This window comes from Ailuropoda melanoleuca, chromosome 8 (assembly GCF_002007445.2).
Source record: "Ailuropoda melanoleuca isolate Jingjing chromosome 8, ASM200744v2, whole genome shotgun sequence".
Taxonomy (NCBI): Eukaryota; Metazoa; Chordata; class Mammalia; order Carnivora; family Ursidae; genus Ailuropoda; species Ailuropoda melanoleuca.
In genome coordinates, this window is record NC_048225.1 from 58861866 (window position 1) to 58887953 (window position 26088).

Genomic DNA, 26088 nt, shown 5'->3' on the forward strand with positions numbered 1-26088 from the left:
TTCTGTCTGTACTCCCAGGGCCCACCACTCTGACCGATAGTAAGTGCACAGAAGTACTTGATGAATGAATAAATGAATCTGCTGGCCATATACGGCCAGAAGGCTGTTCTGATCACCTGATTGCCCTATGTAAGCCAGGTGTGAGCCTTCAAGGGACCACAAAATAACTTTGTGACCTGTCCCAGCGGGGGCTCTGCTGCAGTCCCCAAGTCTGTAAAGATTATTTAGGACTTATGCCAACTAAGTCAAGGCATCACCTCTACTGCCAGGTACCCCTTCCAGCTACTTCTGGGCCCAAGGCCAGAACTGGAGGGAAAAATGCCCACTGCGATCAGGTCAAAAGGAAGTGAGTAACCCCACCTTGAAACACCTTCTGCATGGCTTAGGTGGACAACCTAAACTGGAATCTATGGAAATCAGCCCCAGCAGCCTGTTCTCAGTCTGGTGGGAAAGCCATCTGGGGCTTCCCGCCCAAGGAAGTTCATTTTTGTTGCCATTTTATTCCTCTGCTTTTAGATGCCAAGAGTGTGAGTGTGTAAGAAGTTGAGGGCTGGGAACTTTGAGCTTGCATCCTCAGTGCCACCGTTGGTGCTTTGTCACAAAGGGTGTACATACACCTGAAACTAATGTAACGTTCTGTGTCAGCCATACTTCAGTTAAAAAAAAAAAAAAAAAAAAAAAGAAGGGAGTGCAGGGGAGGAATAGACTATCTACCTGTGAACTCCCAGGGAAGACCCCACTGGTGCTGAGTGACTGATAATTGAGCACACCATCTCTGCTGGCCAGGGCATGGGTTCAGGCAATCCTACTCATACCTGGAGCCAGAAGGGCAGGCCCTGTAAGACCACCTGCCCCAGAACTTCAGGGTGTTCATCTGTCCCTACACCTGCCTACCAGGTCCCAACCAGTGCAGACAAAGAGGATCAAGGAGGTGAAGATAACCAAGACTTCCATGTGGTCCACCTGGTGCCCCCTTGATCTCTGCAAAGCCCCCATGGCCCTCCCATCTTAGCTCCAGGAATCACGCCACATAAGGACAACATCTTGAGCTTTCCCAGGACCTCTCATAACTAACCTTCCAAGATCCCTTCTGCATGGTTTTAATAATCTTTACATCATTCCCCAAATCCTGCTGTTGAGTGCCTTCTCTGCCAGATAGCATGCCAGATGCAAGAGGCATAACAAGCAAGATGCTACAACTCTCAGGTTAGAGTATGACAGCTGTAGATTCAAGTCTAGGCTCTGCTCTTCATCAGTCATATGCCCTATTCTTCTGAGCCTCAGCCTTTTGTAGAGGGAGAAGTCATAGTCCCTCATAGTCCCTGCCTCCCAAATCATTGAATGTTAGTTGTAATTATCTCTGGAATTGGCAGTCAAACCCTGGCCCATGAGAACTCAGGATGCTAGGACCCCCATTCTACAGTGGAGAATGGGCAACAACCACAGAATGGAGAACAAGCAGGGCTCCAGGCCTTCAGCACTGAGCTCTAAGATTGGCTATGGAGTCTCTCGCACGTGGCTTCCACCTGGGCTTAGCCCCAAGGTCCCTTACCTGGGCATGGGCTTCCAGGATTACTAGCTTACCCTCAAACTGTTCTCCCTGCAGCTGCTGGCTGTGTTCCGGGCAAGGATCACTTTTTTCCCAGGCTCCTTCTCAGCTGTAGGGCAGACAGCCAAAGGACTTACTATTTCGGCAGGAGATGCAGGCCTAGGGACAGGGATTTGGCAGGTGGCTAAGAGCCCCAGGGGTTCACTGGCTCTTGTGCTCCACTCCCGAAACTTTAAAATATCAGGGCTCTTTGGGAATCTGGATCCTCTGCCTACTGCTTGCCCATCTCTTAGTTCAGAATGAGTCCCAACCTCCTGTACCATCACAGCCCCACCCCACAAGAAAGCCACAAAACCATCTTGGTGAACACATTTACTTAATATGGGGGGTGGGGTATTGCTGTCTCTGTCAGTGTGTACGGGGTGGTAGGGAGACAACCGGAGGGACTTCTGCTCTGGAGTAAGAGGATGTTCTGGCCCCAGGCTGGGGGGTGGGGAGCAGACTGAGGGGACAGGGCAGGTGTGTAAAGGGTGGAGGGTAGGGTGAAGCTCTGCACACATCCTTGGGACCACAGTCCAGGCCCACCCAGTCACCAAAGCAAAAACCGAATAAATAAAGTGCAACCGTGGGGTTGGGAGAGGGGGAGAGGGAGGGCACCGGGCGCACCCACGCCCACAGCCCACATTCAGTGCTGCCAGGTCCAGCCCACCACCGGCCAGACCCTCTTGTCCAATCCCCCCATGTCTGTCCCTCCATGAGCCAGGCAGGGTCCCTGTGCAGCTACTGGAGGTAGCGATAAGCTTTAAAGCAGTGGTTGCCAGCATCGGCCACCACCACGTGTCCATCTGAGGTCAGTGCCAAGCCCTGGGGGCCGTACAGTGGCTCTGCAGACGTGTTGATGTAGGACAGGAAGGAGCCAGAGCTGTCGAATACCTGGGGAATGAGTGGACAATGGAGGGAGAGGTAAGATCAGGCAGGTGGGAAGCATCTGTAGGGGGGTGGGAAGGGGTGCATGGAGCACAGCAGGAAGCCACACCCCCATGCCATCCCTGGGCCTCACCTGGATGCGGCTGTTGCCCCAGTCAGCCACAATGATGTTCCCATTGGAGTCCACCGCCACTCCCGTAGGGGCGTTGAACTGTCCATTGCCCTCACCATGGGAGCCAAACTTGAAGAGGAATTCTCCATCCGCACTGTACACCTGGTAGGGGAAAGGGCTGGGGGCTGGGGACCTGGCCTCAGGCAGAGGGCAGGGCCTTAGAGGAGGTGGGGTGAAGCTCCAGGGCTGAGGACCCCCAGATCTGCAGCTCCAGCCCAGTTCTTCTTCCCAGGCTTCACAGCCATGCTTCCCACTGCCTACTGACTATCTCCAGCTAGTGTCCCTTGGGCATATCAAATCCAACAGCTCAACTTCCCTGTGCTCTCTTTCTCAGTGAATGGCAACACCCATTTGGCCAGGAGTCATTCTCAACTTCACCTTCTCCTCTGCTTGAAAACCAGGGAATTCACCCAACCTGCTGATTCTATCTCAAATCTGCACCCTACTGTATATATTGCCGCTGAAGTGGTCCTCAACATTTCTCATCTAGGTCACTACAAAAGACTGATCTTGCTGACACTAATCTCACCCCAGCTAGAGTGATCTTTCTAAGACACAGGACTGCATTGCCCTGTGGCCTGCAAGCCTTCAGTGATTCCCCACAGCTCTTGGGAAGACAGCAAGCCCCTTAACAGGGCACACGAGACTCATCGGCACTTGAACCACTGCCCTCTTCAAACTCAGTCTGAACTACTTGTGGTTTTTTGAATACACTGAAGGGTTCCTGCCTCCAGTTCTTGACTCCTCCTGCCCCCTTTGCCTCAAATCCTCTCCTCCTTCTCTCCCTTCTGGTTAATTCCCCTGCTGCTTTAGGTGGTTCTCCATCTCACCTGAATCAAATGCTTCTGCTATGCCCTCACATAGTTCCCTGCACTTCCCTACCACATAATTGTAACATAATAATATACTGTAATATGCTGCTTTACATCTTCCCTACTAGACCATTACCAGGAAGACAGATAGTATATTTGCCTTGTTAATCACTGTATCCCCAGCTTCCAGCATGCCTGGGACAAAGTAGCCATGCCATAAATGTTTATTGTTCAAATGAATGATCTCAAGGTGGGGCAGGGGTGGGTGGGAGGGGAAGGTGAAGGAGAAAGGGGTCTTGTCAAAGAGGAAAGGATATTGGGACAGCGGTCATAGAGGGAGGGAGGACACTGACCTTCACTGAATGGTTATGGAAATCCGTCACTACAATCTCATTCTTGTTGTTCACAGCCACAAAGTGGGGCCCTGAAAACACAAAGTGGTCTCTAGGGCAGTGAGCTGGGATACTGACTGGGATGAAGAAGGGTATCTGGGATGACAAAGCTGGGCTGTTGGAAAAGGGGGGGTACCTCAGAGGCTGACAGGTGCCTCTGGGATGATGGTACTAGTAAAGGGACGGGAGTCCTCTAAGGCCAAGGTATAGAAGGAGGGGTGGTTAATTCTGGGGTAACCAGGGTAGTTCTCTGGGGCTGGGGTATCAGAATAGATCTCTGAATTGCTCCCCAATACCTGCAAAGTGGCGGTCAGTGGCCCCACGGCCCCCAAAACGGCCAACCAGCTTGCCATTGGGCTGGAAGGTAAAGACGCAGCAAGACTTGTTGTCGACCACAATGATATGTCCGTTCCGGTCTACCGCCACTCCTTTGGGGCCCATGAGGCGGCCAGCTCCAATCTTGGTCTGGAAGAAGGGGATACCATTAGGGGCTTTATCTCGCCTTGTGGGGAGAGTAGTCCTAGCCTGCCAATAAAGGAGAACCTTGGGCTGGGGATGGCCTATTCCAGGCCCTGACCACCAGGAGGCACTAGAATGGTCACCTCAGGGGGTCATCAGAAGTGCAGAACACTGTGACAGTAGGCCTCTTACCTTGAATTTGCCCTCAGGGGAGAAGATGCTGACCCAACGGTTGTCATAGTCTGCCACAATAATGTCTCCGTTGGTGTCCACTGCCACACCTGTGGGGCGCTGCAGCTGCCCAGGTGAGCGCCCTCGGACCCCAAAGCGGAATTTGAACTGGCCTTCATTGGAGAAAACCTGGAGCAGAGGAGCAAGGGAAGGAGCGGGGAGGAGGGGAGAGACTGTGGGCACAGAGGGAAGGGAGCAAGATCCTGAGGGACAAGACCCCCCCATTCATTCAGCCATTCAACAAGCACTTACTGACTCCATGGGGGGGGGTTACAGAGAAGAATCAGACATAGCTGCAGACCTGAGGTGATGTGCAGCACAGGTATGAATGAGAGAGACTGTAGGAATATGGGAGGGGTTGGGGGAAATGGCCAGGAAAGGCTCTGAGAGAGGGCTATCTGAGTTAGTAGCCTAATAAGGATGCTAAGAGACAAACCACACTGGCCAGTAAGGGGGAGGCAAGGTATTTAAGCAGAGCGAACAGTATGTAAAAGGCACAGGGTCCAGGATGGGCACTGCTCACCCAGGGTGGCTGGATTGCAGGGAGCACTCCCATGAACTGCAGAAGGAGTAAGGTTTTATCCTGGGTGTAATGAGGATTCACTGAAAATTTTGGGCAGGGGAGTGACAAGATGAGATTTGCTTTTGTGGTATAACAAGAAATATACTTGGTCTTTGTCCCCAGTGCCTGGTGCAGAGCTCCTCAAACCCTTGAATCTCCTGATTAATAGGAATGTCTTTTTCATTCACAAGGAGCCCCTTTTGAGCTTATGCTAATGAGGTGACTTAGGACACCCTACACAGCTTTAGGGTGGAGCTGGTCACCAGAAAGACCAACTCATTAAACGTTGGAATTTTCAGCCCTACCCACCAACCTCTGGGAAGAAGTAGGGAAGGTACAGATTTCCCGTGCTTCTAGGTTGGTGCTGGGAGGGTGGCACGCCCCAGTTCTACAGGGACTGAAGTTCTCACACTAGAGACTCTTCTAGACCACACCCTATGTACCTCTCCATCTGGCTGTTCATCCGTACCCTTTATAGTACCCTTGTAAACTGGTAAACATAATTAAATGTTCCTCTGAATTCTATGAGCCACTGTAGCAAATTAATCGAACCTGAAGAGGGGGTCATATGACCCTCCAATTTATAGCTGGTCAGTCAGGAGCACAAGTAACAACCTGGACTTGTGACTGGCATCTGACATGGGGACAGTCTTATGGGAAGTGGGGCCATCTCTAGGTAGATAGTGTCAAAATTAGTTAAATTTGCAGGGCACCTGGTCAGTGTCCACTGAGAATTGCTTGCTGGTGTTGGAAAAAACATATGGGAGCTTTTAAGAAAGAGTACTCTGGCTGCAGGGAGGAGTCCAAACTGGGCACTAGCTGGCCAGTCAGAGGCGCTGCACTAGACCAGGATAGCTTGTCGCAGGGTACTTGCTGGAGCAAAGATGGACTCTGGAGACAAGGGAGGAAGACAATAAGACTTGGTAGCAGACAAGAAAGGGTGGAGTGGTGAACAAGGATAAGCATGTCAAAAGGCTAAGAGGCTGACAAGGTAACCTTCTTCCTGGACCGAGTGAACCTTCCAACCTTTTCCCCTCTCCTACCTCCTCCCTTAGCTGCCCTACATGCTCAGGTCTCCCCATCCTAAAAGTGTCTCCTTTAATGTTCCTTCCCTCTACAGCCAAGTCCTCTTGTTTCTCCTTCACAGCCAAAGCGTCACTCACTACACAAGTCTCACACGCTCTGCTTTGTTACAGGCTCTAGGGATGCAAGATGAGTCAGAGCCAGGAGCAGCCATGGGGAACTCAAGTTCTGGGTCTTGGCCTTGCTCTTCCATCCCGGCATGCTTCCTCCTTAGTGGACTAGGCCCCTTGCCCCCGTCCCATCCCCGTCTCCTGGGCCTGCAGGGCTGTTTGCACTGGTCCCACCAGAAGACATCAATCCCTCCTGATGTGGACTTCCAGCATGCCCTCAGCTGGCTGGCCAGCCCCGCACTGGGGTCTGCCCTGGTCCCATGTGGCAGGCCAGCACTAGCCAGCATGAGAGGGAGGCACCCTGAGTAGAAGAGCTGATGTCAGAGGGACTAAAAGGTCCTGCCACATCAGCAGTGAGGCTGTGTGGCTGCCCACCCCACCCCCACCCCCAGTCCGAGAAGTTCAGTTTCCAGCTCAACACTGAGGCTTGGTGGGGGTGGGAGTGGAGGGGGTGGAGTCTCACTCTTCCTTTCCTATCCTATCCCACCTCTCACTCCTGGCCAACTCCTAGTCATCTTTTGATTCTCAGAAATTTCCGGGTCACTTCTTCAGAGTTTTTCGGGACCCACTCCAGACCCCAGGTACCTACACACACACAGAGGTAGGCCTCCATGACCCATGCTTTAGAGTTCTCCCACTACCAGCTATCACTCCTGTAACCAACTGCTGAACACCCTTGTCTCCTAAGGAGGTAAGCCTGTGGCAGGACGGGGACAGTCTGCCTGGTTTGCTGCTGCATTTGCACTGCTGGCACAGCAACGGGCACACAGCAGGCAGTCAACAAATGCATGAATTCCTCAGCTTGAGCTCACACAGAACTGGGCATCTCTACTCGGCTGCCACACAGCCATGTCATACTCAACACATGCAGAAGGGAACGCATCCACTGACACACAGGCCTGCTCCTGCATCGCAGCACCAGCGACTCAGTGCACCAAGTCCTGCCATTCTTGATCCCTTCTTCTCCCCTGACATCTGGTGCTTTTCTTAACATCTCTAGAATCTGCTGGTGCCTTCGTTTGGTCCTTAACACCTCTCTCCTATACCACTGTCGCACTAAGTAACTTCAGGATCTGAGTCAAGTGGGGGGGGGTGGAGGGGGGGAACAGAGAGACTAAAAAAATAACACAACAAACCAGTGATTCTGATAAAGAATAAAAAGTGCTATAGCAAAGGCTGAGGGAACTCAGAGAAGAATGTGATTAATATTCTGCCTGAAGGAAATGAGGAAGTTTTCACAGAAGAGCTGATAAAATTTCTGGACTGACTATTACACAAGGATGTAATAGATACAAATCAAATTCTTCATTCAAAATCACAAAATGTTTTTTCTCTTCTGTCAGCTGATGCTGACTCGGCACAACGAAGGGATTTGCCTTGGATGTCACCGTAGACAGTTCAAAGGAAGAAAAGTTCACGAGGTCACCAAAACCTCCTGAACGGGGTGGGGAAGGCAACATCTATCTGGGAGCCTGGCCCAGATCAAACTGGAGGACCCCAAAATAAGAGAAGTAGAAACTCAGCTCTGGAATCCAAGAGCCCAGCTCCTCACAGTTATGAAATGAGGATGCAGGTGGAGGCGGGGTAGGAGCGAGAAGGGGGGCCGCTGTAGGAGCACCAGGTATCTGGAGAGGGGAGGGGGCTGCCCCAGGCCCTCCCTCTCAATTCCCCAGTCCCTCATCAGGGAGACAAAGCAGCATACACCTTTGTGTGCATGTGAGCACCCATGTGTGTGCACACCAGGGACGGTTTCCCAAATCTCAGCTTTGGGGCCAGAAGGCATCCCTGGCATGAGGAGAAAAGGAGTTGGAAGGTGACGGGTGGGACTGGGTAGGGCCTCGGCCAGAAGGCATCCCTGGCATGAGGAGAAAAGGAGTTGGAAGGTGGCGGGTGGGACGGGGTAGGGCCTCGGCACCACCCCCTCCCACCTGACCCCTCCCTGTCTAGGCTGGGCCCAAATGCTTCCATGTGCTGTCCTGCACCTCTCCATTCCTCTGCCCTTAGGAATAGGGTAGGAGTAAAAGCAGGCTGGACAGGACCGGGAATAGGGCCATGGAAGAGTTCCTGGCACCTTCAGCCTCCTAACATGGAAAGCAGGAAGTGGGGGCAGCTGACATCGAGGGGACGACCTGTGGCACGGGTACTCAGGCAGGGTCAGAAGAACTTTATAGCTGTTGTGAAGTAAGAATCTTCAAGAAAAGTTTTGCAACCTGATAAAATGTTTCCAAGAACTAAAGTGCATGGTAGTTAGAAACAATCCTGCACAGGATAAAATCAAAATTCCACAGCATTCTCTCCAAAACTGTTTACAATGTGACCTCAGCTACTCGGCTCCTAATAGTAATCTACCTCTAGCTGGCTGGGATCCTTCCAGTTCCCCAAACAACCCCCTCCAGCACTTTCCTACCTCCTAGCTTTTGTTTACAGTCTCCACCTGGACAATGATATTTTTAACATTACCTAAAGTTAGAAGGTTCGCCAGGTGTCAGGCACGGTGCATTATCATTTTAATGCTCCCAGCAACTCCATGAGGTATTCTTTTCCTAATTTTACACATGAGTTAACTGAAGCTCAGAGAGGTCACATGACTTGTCAGTAAGTGGCAGAGCTAGGATTCAAGCCCAGGTGTCTGGTTTCAGAGCCTGAGCTTTTAACTGCTATACCGTCTACCAGGCTGGTGCCTGTCACTAGGCTCTGGGCTCACTACAAGGAAAACAGAGAGAAAAGCATGCTTCCTGGCTTTAAGGAGCTCAAATTGCAGTGAGGTCATGTCCATTTGTGTTGTGTGGCAGATGCTTTAATCAGGTGTGTGAGGGACTGGGAGTGCTGGGGGCAGGACCACCTGTGAGGTCGCACTATAGTTTAGCTTCTGGAAGGCACCTCGTTTCACAAGTTACCCCCCACTTGACTGTCTAGCCAACCAGATGTTTACAGAGACCTGCAAGAACAAGATACACTCTAGAGCCAGGCTGGTATGATGAAAGAAAGCAGGGGAGCCTGCATCCTGACTACGTGGGGACAGGGGAGAAAGGAAGCCGGTCAGGTGGAGGCTCAAACAGAATGAGAAGTGTATGAAGAATGAACCGGATCTTTGGGGTCCAGGAGCTCGTGTGGCCTGAGGCCCAGCCTGGGAGGTAGAGGCCGCAAGAGCATTAAAACCCCAGTGCCTAACTGCGAAGGTGCTGGATAGTGTTGTGGCCATGGGAGTGGATGGCAAGTAGGTGGGTGAGGGATGGTGCTGTGATGCATTGCTCTTTAAGGACTGGTGCTATCTTCGAGGGCTGGTTCACCTTTCAAGAGGTGACCTGTACACTCTGTTTTTGCAGGAGGCTGTAGTTTGAGGACCTTTATTAGCGTCACGGGAGAACAGGAAAGGCGCTTACCTGGATACATTGGTTGTTACTGTCCGCTACCACTATGCGGCCGCTGCTAGCTGCCGACACTCCCTGTAAATTGGTGAATTCGCCCTTCTCCCTTCCTCGGCTGCCTGTGGGGAAGGCAGGGGAGGAAAACAGAACAATTCGCTGAGGTCACTTCGAGTCACCCCCCCAATCGGCCCTGCCCACGGCCTGAGCCCGCCCCCATCTGGCTCCGCCCTTAGCCATCTGTACCAACACGGAAGACAAGCTCGTCCTCGATGGGGTTGTCCTTCCGCTTGCCGCCCGTGCTGTACATGGAGCTGGGCCTACGCACTGCCTTCTGGCGCACGTGGCTGCCCGGGCCTCCAGGGGACTTGACGCGGCGCTTGACGTCGTCCGGGGAAGGTGGCAGGTCCCCAGGACGCAGGGCACGCACGCGGAAGGGGCTGCCGCGCACCGGCTGTCCGTAGAGCAGCACTGAGAGGAGCAGCTCGCCCTCGCTGCGCGCCGTGTACACTAGCTCGTACGTGCCGTTCTTGTGGTCCACTACGGGCACAGGAAGGCGCGTGCCGTCGGGGCCGGTGATCTCCGCGCGCAGCTCGGCGCTGCCTGTGCGCACCAGCCTGCCGTCCTTGTCTTTGGTAGTGACGGTGAGCGAGGCCGGCTGGCCCACAAGCGCCTGGCGCAGGCCCTCGCCTGTGGCCACGGTCTCATGCGCGGTGGCGCTCGTGGTGAGCAGCGCGCCGAGATTGAGCACCGATCGCCGCAGCCCGTCGACCTCGAGGACCAGTTCCAGCTGCGCGTTCTCGTGCGGCCGCTCCGGGAAGGCCTGCGCCGCCAACGCCGCCAGCCGCTCTCGCATGTGCTTGCGCACTAGCAACACCTCCGGGGCAGAGCCCAGGCGCAGCGCCTGCTCTGCGAAGCTGCAGCTACTGCCGATGTGTTCCTGCCCCTGGCGCAGTGTGTCTAACTGGGTCTGCAACACCTGAGGAGGGGTGGGGGAGGCTTGGGTGCGCACACTGGCCCAGAAAGGGTCTCTGTGATTCCTTATGGCCTTACAGTACTAGAGCATGAAAGAAATGCCAGAGGGGGAGGGTGGGCCAGGGACACGGATCGCGCAGTACCCCTGGGGCCAGGTCAGGAGGCAGAAAGCGGAGTCTGGGGAAAGGGGTGCCCAGGAATGGAAAGCAGGGAAAGCATGGCGGCAATAAGGCCATCTCACAATGGACGGTGGTGGGCAAGGGTGAACAGACGCACCTTCTGCTTGGCCCCACAAATGGCCTCCAGGTCGCTGACCAGAGCCTGCTTGCGCTGCTGCAGCGCTTGCTGCAGGTCCTCGAAGGCTGTGCTGATCTGGGCCAGGGCCTCGGCTTTGCGCTCCTGCAGCTGCTGGCTGATGCCCCCCACTAAGGCGATAGCTGCGGACAGCTGGGGCAGTCTGGGGAGGGAAACATCTCATACCGGGGTTGCCGGACGGTGCGTGCAGCAAACCATTACTTCCCAGGGGGAATCTGCTGTGCCCCTAGGAGATCCCCTGCCTGAGCCCTCCCTGCCCTCCCGAAGAACTTTATTTCTAGCCTCCCCGGGGCCCCTCCCCTGCCCGGCTGGAGACACTCTCCCTGACCGCCCCACCGGCCCAGGTTCCCACCAGGCTCCTACCGGCCGCGCACGGCCTCGAGCTGGCGCTGCAGGGCCGCCTTGTGCTGCTCCACGACGTCGCGCAGCAGCACGGTGCCGTGCTCCCGGTGCTCCCCCGCGCGGCACTCGCCGCACATGGCCGTCTCACAGGCCTCACAGTAAAACTCCATCGTCTGGCGGCACAAGCGCTCCAGTCAGGCCATGGCTACACACCAGACGTCTTCATCTCCTCCCCTCCGGCTCTGCCCTCCTTGCCCCTCACCTTCCAGGTGCGCCCCCTACCTGGACCGCTTATCCAGAGAAACACCCTCTCTCACCCACAGCCCCTTGGCCCCTCCCCCAACCGCTCCTCGCCCTCCACCCCAAGTCCTGGCCTCACTGGGCCTGCTTGGGCCCACCTTGCCTTCATGGTTGGGGCAGGAGAGGGGGCGGCCAGCCACTGCGCTGAGGGGGTGGGGATCCTCGGGGTCGTGGGCCCCATCAGGTGCCTGCTGCATGGCCTCCATGAGGCTGGTGATGAAGAAGTTGTTCTGCAGCGCTGAGACGCCCTGCTCAGGGAGGATGGACGTCTGCCGACACACCGGACAGGACAGCGTCAGGCTCTGCGCAGGGATGTAGTTCTGGAGACATCTGGCCGGGGGGAGGGGGAGTCAAAGGAAGGAGGGGTGGGCAAAATCAGTGCACCCCCCTCACGCCTGCCAGGGATGCCAATTCTTCTCCTCACAGATGTACACTTCATTCTGAAATCTCTCTGGTTGGCACACACGTCTTGTCCTGCCAGCAGGTGTAAAAGGCCTCACCTTTCCCAACTGAGTAAAACACATCCCTGATCTCTCTCAGAAGAGCAGACAGATCTGCATTCCTCACACCGCGTACAAACACAGGCTCACCTTTCACAGGTGTTTACAAACCGTTCTCATAGAAAATGTGCAACTAGCCCCTCCTCCCATTAACTCATTAAACATTTACCGACTGCCTACTCTTGCCAAATCTGTGCTAAGCTCTGGTGATACATAGAGAAACCATAATGTCCATCTCTAAAATATTTCCAAGTCAACAGAGAAAAAAAGTCACAGAGTTTATTGAAGTAAACAGTATAATGATAAGAGCATGGGTCTGGAATTAGGCTGCTGGGGGTAATTCCTAGGTCAATCATCTATTATACTATGTGACCCCTGATAAGTTACATAACTTTTATGAGCCAAGGATCCTTCCTTTGTAAAATGGAGACAGCACAGACTTCACAGGGTGTTGGAGGGAGGATTCAATGTGACGTGCTCACATGCCAACTCACAACACTATATATTGAAGGGTATTAGTATTATTTATTATTAACATAAAGAATGCTGTTCATGCAATGATAAGGAAATGTGTTGAAGGGCATCTGGCCCCCAGGGGGTGGGGGTTGGAGAGAAAAGCCAGAAAAGACCTCAGAGGATGTAAGCTAAATCTTCCTGGATAAATCACTGTTAGCCTAACCAGAGAAAAGTGCAGGGAGAGAGTAAGCTAAATCTTCCTGGATAAATCATTGTTAGCCTAACCAAAGAAAAGTGCAGGGAGAGAGTAAAAGACACAGAAAGTGGCCAGAAACAGCATCATGTAAGTAAGGCAGCAGTTTGAGGTGGCTGGAGATCAAGTCCAGGGCAAGACATAGTAAAAGAAGTCTGGAGAGTGAGACGGGCCAGTCATGGAAGGCCACAGTAGGAGCTTAGAAATTATCCCAGGGGCACCTGGATGGTTCAGTTAGTTAAGGACCTGCCTTCAGCTCAGGTCATGACCCAGAGTCCTGGGATCCTGGGATCGAGCCCTGCTTTGGGCTCCTCTTTGGGTCCTCTCCCTCTGCCTCTGCCCCTTCCCCCACATGTGCTCTCACTCTAATAAATAAAATCTTTTTAAAAAAAAAAAAAGAAGAAATTATCCCAATAGCAATAGGGAACACCCAGCATGGTACAGCTAGGTTTACATTTTATCCTCTTCATTGCTTCTGTGTGGAGGATGAATTTGAACGTGATGAGACAGCATCATCATCACTGTCATCCAGTTACTGTTTATTAAGTACTATGTGCCAGATGCTGTGCTTTGCATTTTATGTTTATGTTGATGGACTCAAAAAGGGAAAGTCTCCCAAGGTAACAAAGCCAGGGAGCACAGGAGCCTGGATTCAAATCCAAGGCAAAACATGTGCTTAGCCAAGATACACTCGCAATAGTCTTGTAAGATATCTTGCAGTAGATGAGGAAAACCCGGAATTAGGCAGTAGCAATGTAGACTATGAGCTGGAACAAATTCGAGAAGTATTTAAGAAGTAGAGCAGTGGGAGGTGTTAGGTCTGAATAGATATGGGGAGTGAGAGATGAGTCTTGGTTGACTCCCAGATTCCTAGCTTAGCTGACTGAGTGGATGGTGCTGACAACCACTAAGATGAGAAACACAGGAAGGGGAGTGGTTTATAAAGGCATTCAGCTTTGACCTGGCTGAGTTTACTGGAACAGTGGGACATCCAGGTAGTGGGGCCCAGGAGACAGCGGGGAAAAGGCAGAGAGAGATGGGGATGCCATCGACATTGAGGTAGCCTCTGTAGCCACGGGAGGGATGAGATCAGCCCAAAAGGCATATTCAGTGACAAGAGCAGGACAGAGCAAATACTGAATGAGAGCAAAGAGGAACCAGCAGAGAGGTAGGAGGAGAGACACTGACAAGGCAGTGAAGTGGGTAGTGCATTTCCAGAAGGAGGGAAGGAGCAGCGACCAGTGTCAAAAGTGGCTGAGGAGTCAAGGGAGGTAAGGACTGGAAAAGGGCCCCTGAACTTGGCCAGTGTGAGAGTACTTTCATCTGTAAGGAAAAGGGGAGGGGGGAGGAGGGTGTGCCAGGGGAAGGAAAGCTTGACCACTGCTAGCTGAAGAGTGAATGAGAGGGCTTGAGGGACTGCATGGCAGCTAGTGGAGGACAGACGAGAGTTCTTATCTGTTTGTAATGTTGCCGTGAGGTGTTTATGAGTCACCGAGCCAGGAGAGAAGGAGATGTAGAAGAGACAAGAAGAACCATGGACAGGTGTCTGGGAGCGGGTAATGGCCCCGAGTGGCCTGAGGAGTGGACCCCATTCTCTGACTGGGGGAAGGGAGAAAGAGAGAGCGCAGAAGTGAAGTTAGAGAGGATGCCTCACTTCCAGGCAAAATCAGATGCTGAAAGTGAAGGAGGGGTTCAGGAGACTGCTGAGGGCTGGGATTAGTCACTGAAGGGAGGAGGAGAGGAAGCTTTCTAGAAACACACAGCCCCCTACCCCCAGCTGTGTATGGGAAGATCGGCATGGTGCACACTTTCCCATATCCCCAGTCTCTTCTCTTAATGTTCTCTACACCTCTGGATCTGCATTAATTAATTTTTATTTATTTAACAAACACCATGTGCCAGGCACGATTCTAAGTGCTTCAGAAATATTAACTTATTTGTGACCTAGCTTCCCAAGCAGTCATCTCAAGTAGAGAGTGGTTTTGTCTCATACTCCACATTCCTTAGGGCCAGAAGGTGGGGTTGAGTCTTCCCCGCCTGCCCCGCAGTTGGAACATATCTATTCTTCTTCAGCTCCTTGGAAGCTGATGCCTTCTGTCTATACCACCTCCTGTTATTATCTCCAGTTGCTATCATGGTTGCTTCCCCAATGGCTGAAGCCTTCCTTCCGGCTCACTCTCTTCTGTTACTGCTGCCCCCAACACCACCACCCCCATATACACACACTCCTGCCATCACTCTCAGGGGCTCTGACATCCACCAGGTGCCCCATGCACCATCAGGATCTCAATTCCTTGACAGTGATCCCTTCTTCCACATTACCTCAGCTGTCCCCTCTCATGCTCCCTACACCTCCCGTTTCTCATCACCAGTCACTGCATCAACCCTGAAATCTGAATTTCAGCCATTCAAATCTGTCCCCCTGCAGCTCTCTGCCCAGCTCACTGAATCTGGGATTTCCCCTGCAAAATACCTGCGAACTCATCAAGACCTCATTCCTATGTGTTGAATACCTTCCTAACTCGTTTCTTCTTTCCATTCTTGCTCCTCTGTAACCCATTCTCCACACAGCAGCCAGAGGGAACTTTAAAATCTAATTTACATCATGTTAATTCCCTGCCTAAAAGAAAAAAAAAAACCCTCCTCCAGTGGTTTCCCCTTGCATTTAGAATAAAATCTAAACACTTTCCTAAAACCACCACGTTTCTCCATGAACTGTCCTGGTGCTTTTGGACCTCGCTTCATCCTCCTCATTCAGCCACACTCGCTTCTTTTGATCTCTGAACATGCCCAGTCTACCCCTTCCTGAAGGCCTTGGCATGGGTTTTTCCCATTGCCTGGAACAATCTGCAAGTCTGTCTCCTCATCCTCAGGCCACAGCTCAAATGTCACCTCCTCAGGGAAGCCTTCCCGGATGACTCTATGCAGAATAGTCTCTGACCCAACCACTTCTGCTCAATTCCTGTTTATTTCCTACGAAGCACTTAGCACAGACTGTGACTCTCCTGTTTGATTATTTGCTTGCGTACTGTCAGTCACCCCTACTAGAGCATAAGCACTTTGAGAGCAGGGACCAAGGGAAAAATGAATGAGTAGTAGTTAATCGTGTAGGCCCTGCAGTCAAACCTGGATTCAGACCTCAACTGTTTACTTACTGTGGAGCCTCAGAAACAGTTCTTAATTACTCTGTGACTCTGAACCCTAGTTTACTCCCCTCTAAAACGGGGGTAATAAAGTATCTATTGTGTGGATTAAGTAATTCAACACGTGTATATCACAGTAGCCAGTCCCTGGCAAATAGTAAGCAACTGATACACTGTAGCTACTAGTATCATAATTTCTCAGGCACTGATTTTCTCCAGGACTGCTCAGCGATCTAGGCCTAGAAGGAGGTGCAGAGATGTCCAATTACAGCTCTGATCCAGGGTTGAGCAGCTGCTGCACGGGTTCAGGAAAGTACAAAGACCTGAAGGAATTGTGGCAGCCAGTCAGATGGTCAGCCATAGGGCCTGGTGGACGTCTATACCCAGTTAAAGCTGGTCTAGTGGGAATGGGGTAATCGGAGCCAGGAGTGGGACACCAGAGTTTATGACCATAGAAGCGATATTGTTCTGGGTGATGGCAAGATCCAGGCATCTGGAGGTGGTATGGAGGCAGTTCCTAGAGAAGCAGTTGAAAACCAAGAGGCCTAAGTGAGTAGTAAAGTCACCCAGGTTGATGGAAGAGCTTGGAATAGGCCAAAAGGCTAAGACTGTTTCCAGATGATGATGGGGTGACAGCAGTAGAGCTGACATCTTGAAGAGCAGTGGGGCTGGAAGGGAAGCGTGTCCCCGTGGCAGAAGCAGCTTTCCATGAAGGCAGGAGGCAGAGGGAAGGCTTGGGCGGAGGCAATGTTGAGAGGACCCAGGGACCAAAGGCTTCCCGGGGGGCGCTCAGGGTAAAGGCAAAATTCTCTAACAGGTCTACAAAGCCCCCTGTGGTGTGGGCCCTGCCTACCTCTCTAGCTTCACCCCCACCACCTCAATCACACTGCTCTGCTCCCACCTTGCCAGGCTTCCTCCGGGCCCCCTTACCTGACACATTCCCTCATGCCACATGCCTTTCCCCATGTTCTCCTTTCTGCCTAGAATGCTCCTACCACTCTTCACTTAGTCGGCCCACTAACTTCACTTACTGCATCAGTGCTCTGGGCCGCACCTCAGGGAAGCCTTCCTCGTTCTCCAAACTGTAACAGATCCTAGCTAAACACTCATAGCTTAGCACTTTATTTGCAGCCTTATGAAGGGGGCAATATTTATCTGTAGCCTGGCTACATGGTCATCGGGTTACTATCTTTCTCCTTAACTACACGGAAAGCTCTTTAAGAGCAAGTATTAGATCTGTCTGCTTATCATACCCCATGCCTGGGACAGTCTGGCACATAGTAGATGCTCAATAAATAAATATTTGTTGAATGAATAAATAATGGATAAAAGCCTGAAGGCTGGAAGTGGTTGCCTTTCACTCAGTGCGTCAGGACAACCATGAAGACAAGCAGGGAAGGACAGACCTTCAACCATCCTCCCACTGGTGACAAACTCTTCTGGTGCTGCCGCTCGTGGAGAGTCTCAGCTCTGCCTGATGTCTCTGGTGGTGCTGAAAGCCGCCTTGAGGTTTGGGAAGGGGCAGGACCTCTGACCCAGTGTTAGCAGCTTCTGGTCCTCTCACACATTCTTGCACCAAAACCTCATCTCCTGCAGGTTGGAGCACATCTGCTGCCCTCCATGTGTCTCCATTTCCCTCACCTCCTGCAGGTTTGCACACGCCACCCCCAGCTCAGGGGTCCCGCAAGCTCCTCATCCCTCCCGGGTACACACACCCCCTCACCTCTCACAAAAGGTATGCAGGCAAGGCAGAACCTTGGGGCACCGGTACCGGTCCAGGCAGATGCTGCACACCAGGAACTGCTTGTCCATCGGCTGGACCTCTGGGCCAGGGCTGTCCTCCCTCTTCGCCATGGCGCCCACGGACGGTTCCTGCCACTCACACCAGCCTGTGTACAGAGAGAGGGTCAGCCCCAGGGAAGCCCATGCTCCCTCTCCCCACCTGATCCCCACCACTCAAATCCCCTGCAGGGAACTAACCCCATTCCTTCCCTGCCAGAGGCCGGACAGGCAGTGACCCGGGAGGGAACAGGATGAAGTAGATGGGCTGAGGGACCTCTGAGCATGGTGCTCTGGTTAAAACCACAGACTCAGGGGTAGATTGGGGTTTCAAATCCAGCTCGGCCTCGTACGAGGTATGTGACCTCAGACAATTCATATAACCTCTCTGAGCCTGTTTCCTAATTTGTAATCATGGGAATAATCCATACCTGGAATGGATGTTTTGAGAATCTGTGATAGCATATGTTGAGTGCACAGTACAGGGATGCCCACTTGCAATGACACACCCACCCTTCACTTCCTCTGCCTTTCCCAAGTCCTCTTCTAGGACAGCCTCTTCAGGGAGGGTCTCTCCTGACTACCTGCGGCTATCTATGCTCTGACCCACCTCTCAGCACACCTGTCTGGGACCATATTCAATCAGTATCCACATCCAGTCAGTATCAGGTCTGGTGGAGTCTGCCTCCCGAATATCTTATCCCCCTCTCTCCAAGCACACAGCTACTGCCCTTGGTTCAGGCTGCCACCAAGTCTCTCCTGTGATACAACAGCAGCCTCCTAACTGGTATCCTTGTCTCCTCGCTTGTGCCTCTCATCCATCCCCCTCGCAGCTAGACTGACACTCCTAAAACACAGCTTCCATCTTGTCACCTACTCCCTGTTAAAGTCCTTCAACGGTTCTCCACTGTCCAGAGGACAAAGTCCAAACTCCTTAGCGTGACCAACAAGGCTTAGCTTTGTCTGGCCAACAGCTCTCTCTACTACCTCACGTCTCATGATTCTATGATCAGTCACATTGGTTTCTCTGCAGTTCCTGGAAAACTCCTCGTTCTCTTTTGCTTCTGGGCAGTCACACATTCTGTTCTCTTTGCCTGAGATCCTCCTCCAAGTCCCCCTTTGCCTGCCTGGCTCCCACTTGTCTTTCAGGTCTCCACACAGATGTCACTTCCTCCAGAAAGCCCTCCCTGGTTTCCTGAAGGCTGGGTTAGGTATTCTACCTTTAGGTCCCTCCATACCCTACATTTCCTCCATTCTAGCCTGGATATGCTGTAATTTTCTCGTTACTTCTCTGCTTTCTCCATTGCATGCAGAGTTCTTATTATATCTTATTTTTTTATTCCTAACACTTAACACAGAGCCTGACGTAAGGATTGATCTGTTTATTGAATTAATTCTGTAATTCAACAAATATTTATTAAGTGCTTACTTTGTGCAGGTGTTGGGATTAGAGTGATAAACAAAATAGATATGGTCACTGTCCTTGTGGTGGGGAGTGGTGACATATATTTTATTTTTTTGTTTACTTTATTTATCTTAGAGAGAGAAAGAGAGAGAGAGAGCATGTGTATACCAGCAAGAGGGGCAGAGGGAGAGGAAGAGAGAGAATCCCAAGCAGACTCCATTCTGAGTGAGGAGCCAGACGTGGGGCTCGATCCCACAACCAGGAGATCATGACCTGAGCTGAAACCAAGTGTCGGACGCTTAACCGACTATGCCACCCAGGTGCCCCGACATATATTTTAAAAGTAAATAAACAAATATATACTTACAAATTGTGAGGGAGGACAGTGCTATAAAGAAGAAATGATCCTATGAGAAAGAACACTTTCTGGTTTGGGTGAGCAGATAGGACCTCTCTAAACAGGTAACTTTTAAGCTGAACTCTGAAGAATGGAAGGAAAATGGTAGGGAAGAGGGTGGGGGCATCAAAGAGTGAGGGCGGGAAATCATTCTGGGCTGAAGGAACAGCGGGAATGAAAATTCTCAGGCAGAAGTCTCAATGATAACCCGAAAGGACCATGTGGTCAGTGCAAACTGAATAAAAGGCAACAGGTGAGTCTGGGAAGGTAGGATGAAATGAGATCACCAAGAGCCTTGATGTTAAGAATTTGGACTTTACCCTAATTGGGAGTGGGGGAAGGGATGGTGTAATTTACAAAAAATACAAATAAATAAAAAGCTCCTCTGGTAGCTATGGGGATTGAGGAGGAACCAGAGCGGAGGCAGGGAGACCAGGTAGGAAGCTACCTCAGTTCTTCTTGTCAGATGATGTTGGGTATTAGCAGAGACGTAGGCAAAAAGGTAGACTGATTTGAGAAATAATCATGAGGCTGAATCTAAAAGACACCACGATGGATGGGGTGTGAGAAGGAAAAGGGAATTCTGATAAGGACTCCCAGGCTCCTCACTTGAGCACAAGGTGGCCCATGCCCAGAGACCGTGAAAGCTGAGGAACTGGTGTGGGGCATTCGGTTTTTGGCATGCGGAGTTTGACGCCCTATAGGATATTCAGGTAGAGATGTCAAGTAAGGAACAGAATATAAGCTGGGTAGAGTAGAACCTGGCTGGCTACCGATTTGGAAGCACTGGCACATTAATGGCACTTAAAGCAATGAGAATGGATGAGTCTGCCTAGGGACAGATAGTGCAGAGCGAAGGAGAACCCAAAGGGGTGGAAGAAAACCAAGAGAACGTGGATCCAAATAAATCCAAGGAAGAGAGTGGTTCCAGAAAGAAGGGATGACGAAGGCAGATGAAGACTGGCATGCCTGCCAGGTTTGGCCATGGTGGCACAGCAGGGGCAGCAGTGGGGTTACAGCGGTGAGTGAGGAATGGAGACGAAGACATTAACAATAGAGGCTGTAGGCAGTTCATGAGAGAAATGTAGCCATGAAGGGAGGCAGAAAGACAGCTGGCTACTTCAAAACAGGCAGTGGCTAGAATCAAGTAACCACTATCTGTGCCCAGCTAGATGCATCATGGGCTCCTCAAAGACAATGACTGCATGAATAAATGAATGAATGAACAAACGAACGAATGATTGCCGTTGGGGCCGGTCCAGAATCCTCTCCCCGTTTGGGGGGGGCAGAAGGGCTGAACTGCATGTGCCTATGTTTGTGTAAGGGTGGGCACGAGTAGGAACAGGATAGGAAGGGCCTCCCTGAGAGCATCCTCTCCTGGTGCGGGCCCTGGGATTCTGAGGTTCTCTCTCCAGAGAGACCTACCACCAGGACAACATAGCAGGAGGAGGACGGACTGAGGGTTGGCGGAAGGAACAGGAGGCGGGAGCCAAACTGAAGCTTCTGTCTGGTGAAGGGCAGGGCTTGGGAGGAAGAGTAGGAGTGGCCTACTGGGCCCTGCTGGGGCATCTGTATCTCAGGCTCCGCCTCTCTCCAGGCCCCAGGGGCTCTCCCAGCTTGTCACACAGGGGCGGGGACTGGGCTACATCCAAGGACGGACAGCTCCTCCCCCCCTTCCCCTTCCTGCTTCAGTTCCCCACCCAGACTTGCTGGGCATGCAACCGGGGAGGACATACCCAAGCCTGAATCACTAAGATTCCCTTCTTCTCTTGGGCTCCTCCTCCCACCCCTCCCATCCCACCGTGTCCTAGAGATCTGCCCCCAAGGTCCTATAGGTGATGGTTTAGATGGACTGATTTTCACAGCGGAAACTTGGACGATCTTGAACTCAGAGCTAAGAGTTCACCCTCCTTCCTCAGGCTGCCCACTGCCATCCCCGCATCGCTTATCCCACCCATCTTTTATGGCTCAGTTCTAAAGGCACCTCATTTCCTCATTCAGCATTCACTCAACACCTCTGCTAGGACTGGGAATACAAAGATAAATAGTCACAGTGCAGCCTTCATGGGTTCCCCAATCTAATAAATAGATTACTGCAATGCAACATGGAAGGCTCTGTGGGGAAGCAGTTGCTACAGAGCACAGAGGTCACCTAACCTAGAGCTGGGGCAGGGAAGGGGGGTTACTGAAGGTTGGGGGTCAAGAGAGTTCTCTGAAGAAAGTGCCATTCACACTGAGAGCCCCAGGACGAATAAGAGTTACGGAGCATGGTACCTTCTGAATCAGGAGACTGAATCACACACTAAGAAATGAAATGGAGTGATAGGCAGGAACTAGATCACACAGTACTTTGTTGGCCTTATTAAGGAGTTTAGACTTTATTCTTCCCTGCTTGGGGATGAAGGTTTTATCCAAAGAGCAAGGGGGTGGGGGGGTAGGAGCGTGGGAGTGGGGGCAGGTGGGCAGAGAGGGCTTAAGTATAAAGTGATAGAGCCGCAAGAGTCACTGCTGTGTGAAAAATAGTTTAGAAGGGTCACTAGGGGAAAGGTGAGACTGCATGACATTCTACAGGAGGGGTAATGGTGGCCTTGACTAGGGGAGCAGCAAAGGGGAGGTGGACAGAAACAGATTTCATAGGGAAGAATCAACAGAACTTGATGACTGGTTGGTATGATGTGAAGAGTAGACAGAGAAGAAAGACTTGGAGATGGTTCCTTGTTTTCTGGCTTGGAAACTCTGGAAGAGGAGCAGCTGGATGAAAGGATAAGTTCAGTGCTTTGGTAAGACAAATCTGAAGTGCCTACGGGACATTTGAATGGAGAGCTCTGGCTGCCAGTGGGAAAGACAGGCCAGGGCCTCAGAAAGAGGTCAGCTGGAGAAAAGGATTTGGGAGTCATTAGTGTAGAGATGGTGCCTGAAGCCATGGAATTGGCTGACATCACCCAGACAGAGTGTAAGGAGAGAAAGGAGAGCCCGTGACTGTGCCCTGAGGAACCTCAACATTTAAGGGATAGGCCCAGGAAACAAAGCTTGCTTGTATAGAAATTGAAAAGGTGTGGCCTGAGAGGCAGGGGAAACAAGAAAGGAGAGACACTGTGAAGACCAAGGGAGAAGAAGCTTCACGAACAAGGGAAGAACCTTCATTGTGAAATGCTGCAGAGAGGCCCTAGGATCTAAAGCCAAAAAGAAGCTGTCATTAGCTATAGGGAGGATGGTTTCCAGAGGGTGGAGGAGAGGAAGCCAGATCCAAAGGGCTGAGAAGGAAGTTCATTTTGAACAAATGAAGAAAGCCAGTGCTGACTCCACTAACTCCTTGGCATCTGCAAAGGATTTGTTTCAAGGCTTTTCGGTTTCTCCAAATTCTCAAACAGCATCCAATTTCCCCCATGACTTCCTCCTACAACCTCACGAGAGTCCCAGGACACATGATTTACACAGTTGTGGCTAGACGTAGGTGACCAAGGCATTGTTAAAAAATGATGCAAGAGGTCAGCGAGGCTCACTTGCTTCTTAAAATGACTCACTCCTATACACTACCCCCCAAGTGTATTTGATCATTTGAGACCTCAGCAAAATGACAATGACTGCAGATTACAGTTTTGGGTGTTTCTCTGGAACAGAAAAATCCCTGGAGGAGGTAAAGTCCTGAAAGCCAAGGAATCCTTTCAGTAAGATTGACAGGGAAGGAAAGTGATGAAATTCACGGTGCCATCTCCCCCAGCACTGCCAGACTGAGCAGGTGGATGAACCATCCAATCAGCTGATCGACCTAGCAAACACTCAGGCTGCTCTGGGCACACTCTGGACCAGGCTCTTAACCTGGGAACTGGAGACACAAAGCTGAAACAGATGCACACCCTGTCCCTCACAAGTTCTCAGACTAGTGTGGTAAAGAGACATGGAAATACATAACTATAATGTGGTAAGTGTCATGATACTGACATATTCAAACTGTTGCGGCTGAAAAAAGGAGGAAGTCTCTAACTCTGAAGGTGGTGGAAGAGAATAAAGAAGGCTTCCAGAGGAAAGGATATATGATCTGAGTCTTGCAGGAGCTTAATAGGTACATTGGGGAAACAGTGAGTAAAGGAGCAGAAGCATGAAAAATTAAGAAACACGGACCAGTTGGGGTAAGAGAGCAAGACTCAAAAGGGCAGAGGTTGTACTAGATGTTTTCATGATCCACTTGATATGGGTTCTACACCTGCCTCTCTAGCTGTGCCTTCACTGCCCATTCCTTAAATGTCTAACTCCCCAGGGCTTTGATCCAGGGCCTCTTCTCTTAGCTTCATACTCTGCCTGGGAAATCTCATCATCTCCCATGGTTTCAGTTACCATCCACTTGACTCCCAATGCATTATCTCCTGTGCAGAAAACTTTCTTGAACACCAGGCCCATATATCCAACCATATCTTGGACATCTCTACAGGGATGATGCATAGAGATTAGTCTAAAACTGAATTCATTTTCCCTTAATCTGCTTGTCCTGCTGGTGTTTCTCATCTCAATAAAAGGTGCCACCATCCACCTGGCCATGTGAGCCAGAACCCTGAGAACCTTCTCAATTCTTCCTGTTCTTTTACCTTTCAGATACTATGACTATATCCTTGATTCCGCCTCGAAAATGTAACCAAGTTAGAAGGCCAGGAGATTTAGGAGCTAGTCTTGACTTTGGCACTAATCTCACTAATGCAAGGTAAGACTCGGGCAAGTTCCTACTCATCCCCTTACTTGTAAATTGGGATTGGAGGGGGGGGTCTCTTTGTTCCCCAAATCTGTGATTCCCAAGGTTCTCTTTCCAGCCAAAGGTCCCTACAGATTGTATTATGCGCCATGATTAAATCCCACCTTGAGGATTTGATTGCTGGTTTCCACAGCTGCCCCCACCACCCTTCCAAAATAAATGTTTGCTAAGTTTAGGGCACCCATGACGCTCCCTCTGGGCACCCTCTACTCTAGACGTATGGTTTCGCTCTGTTTTTCTGAACACAGGCCTTACTATCACAACTATGGGCCTTTGCTCAAGCTCTTCTCTCAGCAAGAATGCCATTGTCCCCTAAGTGGCTGAGGCAGCACCTGGCACACAGAGGGTGCTCAGTATATGTTGGTGACAGGAGAGCCATGTGTAAATCACTGCAGTTCCCTCTCACCAGACAGAGGCAAAAGCACAGGCAATAACAAGACAAGTAAACAAAGTTCCAAGGAAAAAGACCTCTACTTAACATAAAAAAAAAGCTCTTCCACAGCGGAAGGTACTAAGTGCTCTGTCACTGGAGGCATGCAAGCCAAGAGAGGCAGGGCACCTGTCAGGCCTGCAGCTCTGATTCCAATTCTGCAGCAAATCAGAGCCCTACTTAGGGGATGAATGGGCACTGGTGAGCTGGACAAACAGGCAAAGACCTGTGAAAAAGACCTCTGCACCCACTCCAACCTCCCAGATCTCATCTTCCTACTGGGGCTAGTCCTGGGTTTATGCTGTCCACATCAGAGACCCCCATACAAGGAACAAGCTCAGGACCTGCCTTTCGGTCAGACCGACCTCCCTGGGGAGCAGCCTGCCCCTCCAACCTGCAACCATCTGTCCCTGCAGGTTTGCAGCCCAGGATCTGAAGCCAAGTCCAGAAGGGAGGAGGCTAGAACCAGGGAGGGGCCTGGGGCCCTCCAGGCGGGGCCCAGGCTGAAGGGGAATCAGAGGGGTCCTTTCCTACAACAAGCAGCCTCCGGATGAGGCTTTCTGTCCAGGGAGCAGGGCTAGAGGAGGAAGAGTGTCCTCCAACCTGGCTGGGGGGCTTCTGGGTGCATGAGGAGAATGGAGGGGGGAGACAGGGGTGGAAGTGTCTGCAGCAGGGAGAAAGGAGCCCTTCAGACAAGCCGGGCCACAGGATTCCGGAGTCCCATTCAGCAACCCCACCCGCCACAGCACCGCCACCCTCGGCCGCAGCGTTCGACACCCTCCGCCAACATACACAAGCTCCCAAACCCCGCGCTCCTCCAAGGAACCATCACCCATCCACCCGCGCCTCCCCCCCTCAAACATGGACCTCACGTGAGCAGCCACAGCCCGAAGAATCCCCCCACTGCTCTCACGGACACGGACACGCCTCACGTGGACAGAGACAGACACAGCTTTTGAAAAGCATCTGTGCCCCCACCCACAGACACTCGGACAGACACACCGCCGTTCGGACTTGGACCCGGAGCCGGGCAGAACGGCACACAAATGCACCCCTGGGGGCCGCCCGTCGCACTCACCGCGGCGGAGCAGGATGGGAGGACCAAGGCCCAGACTGCGGCCACTCGGAGCGGCCCGCGGCGCTGCCCCCGCTGCNCGGCCGCCGCCGAGGCCCCGCCCGCCTCTACCCCACCCTCCCGGCTCCCCCAACCCCCTCGAGGCTCCTGCGGGAGCTGCCTCCGCGGGCGGACCGTGGAGGCGCGTGAACCGAATCCCGGATCCCGGATCCCCGATCCCTGCCAGCGGCTTCTGGCTCCCGACCGCTCTGGGGCAGGGCGGCGTAGTAGATCTCAGGGACTGAGCCGAGGCTCCGTCACGAACACGCAGCT

General features: G+C 52.0%; 1 protein-coding gene across 2 annotated transcripts; it reads right to left on the bottom strand.

Moving 5' to 3' along the window:
• Positions 1–1906: 1906 nt before the first annotated feature.
• TRIM3 (tripartite motif containing 3) lies at positions 1907–25849 on the bottom strand. 2 transcript variants are annotated; one of them, XM_002924974.4, is made up of 12 exons: positions 25780–25849; positions 17670–17835; positions 11693–11924; positions 11316–11467; positions 10914–11094; positions 9909–10641; positions 9681–9784; positions 4504–4671; positions 4149–4317; positions 3814–3884; positions 2610–2750; positions 1907–2482 (listed from the first exon to the last, which is right to left on the bottom strand). In XM_002924974.4, exons 2-12 carry the CDS (start codon positions 17798–17800, stop codon positions 2330–2332), a joined length of 2235 nt encoding a protein of 744 aa, XP_002925020.1. In that variant the 5' UTR covers positions 17801–17835; positions 25780–25849; the 3' UTR covers positions 1907–2329. The 2 variants fall into 2 exon arrangements, with proteins under 2 accessions (XP_002925020.1, XP_034522373.1); XM_034666482.1 differs by lacking the exon at positions 25780–25849 and adding an exon at positions 17353–17536 and having other exon boundaries at positions 17670–17798.
• Positions 25850–26088: the final 239 nt, after the last annotated feature.

Coding starts and splice junctions, on each gene's coding strand:
- TRIM3 (XM_002924974.4), bottom strand. CDS start 17,800: ATGGCGAAGAGGGAGGACAGCCCTGGCCCAGAGGTCCAGCCGATGGAC. Junction 11,095..11,315: donor CTCGAGGCCGTGCGCGGCCG/GTAGGAGCCTGG, acceptor TTCCCTCCCCAG/ACTGCCCCAGCTGTCCGCAG. Junction 4,672..9,680: donor GTAACAACCAATGTATCCAG/GTAAGCGCCTTT, acceptor CCTCTGCTCCAG/GTTTTCTCCAATGAAGGCCA.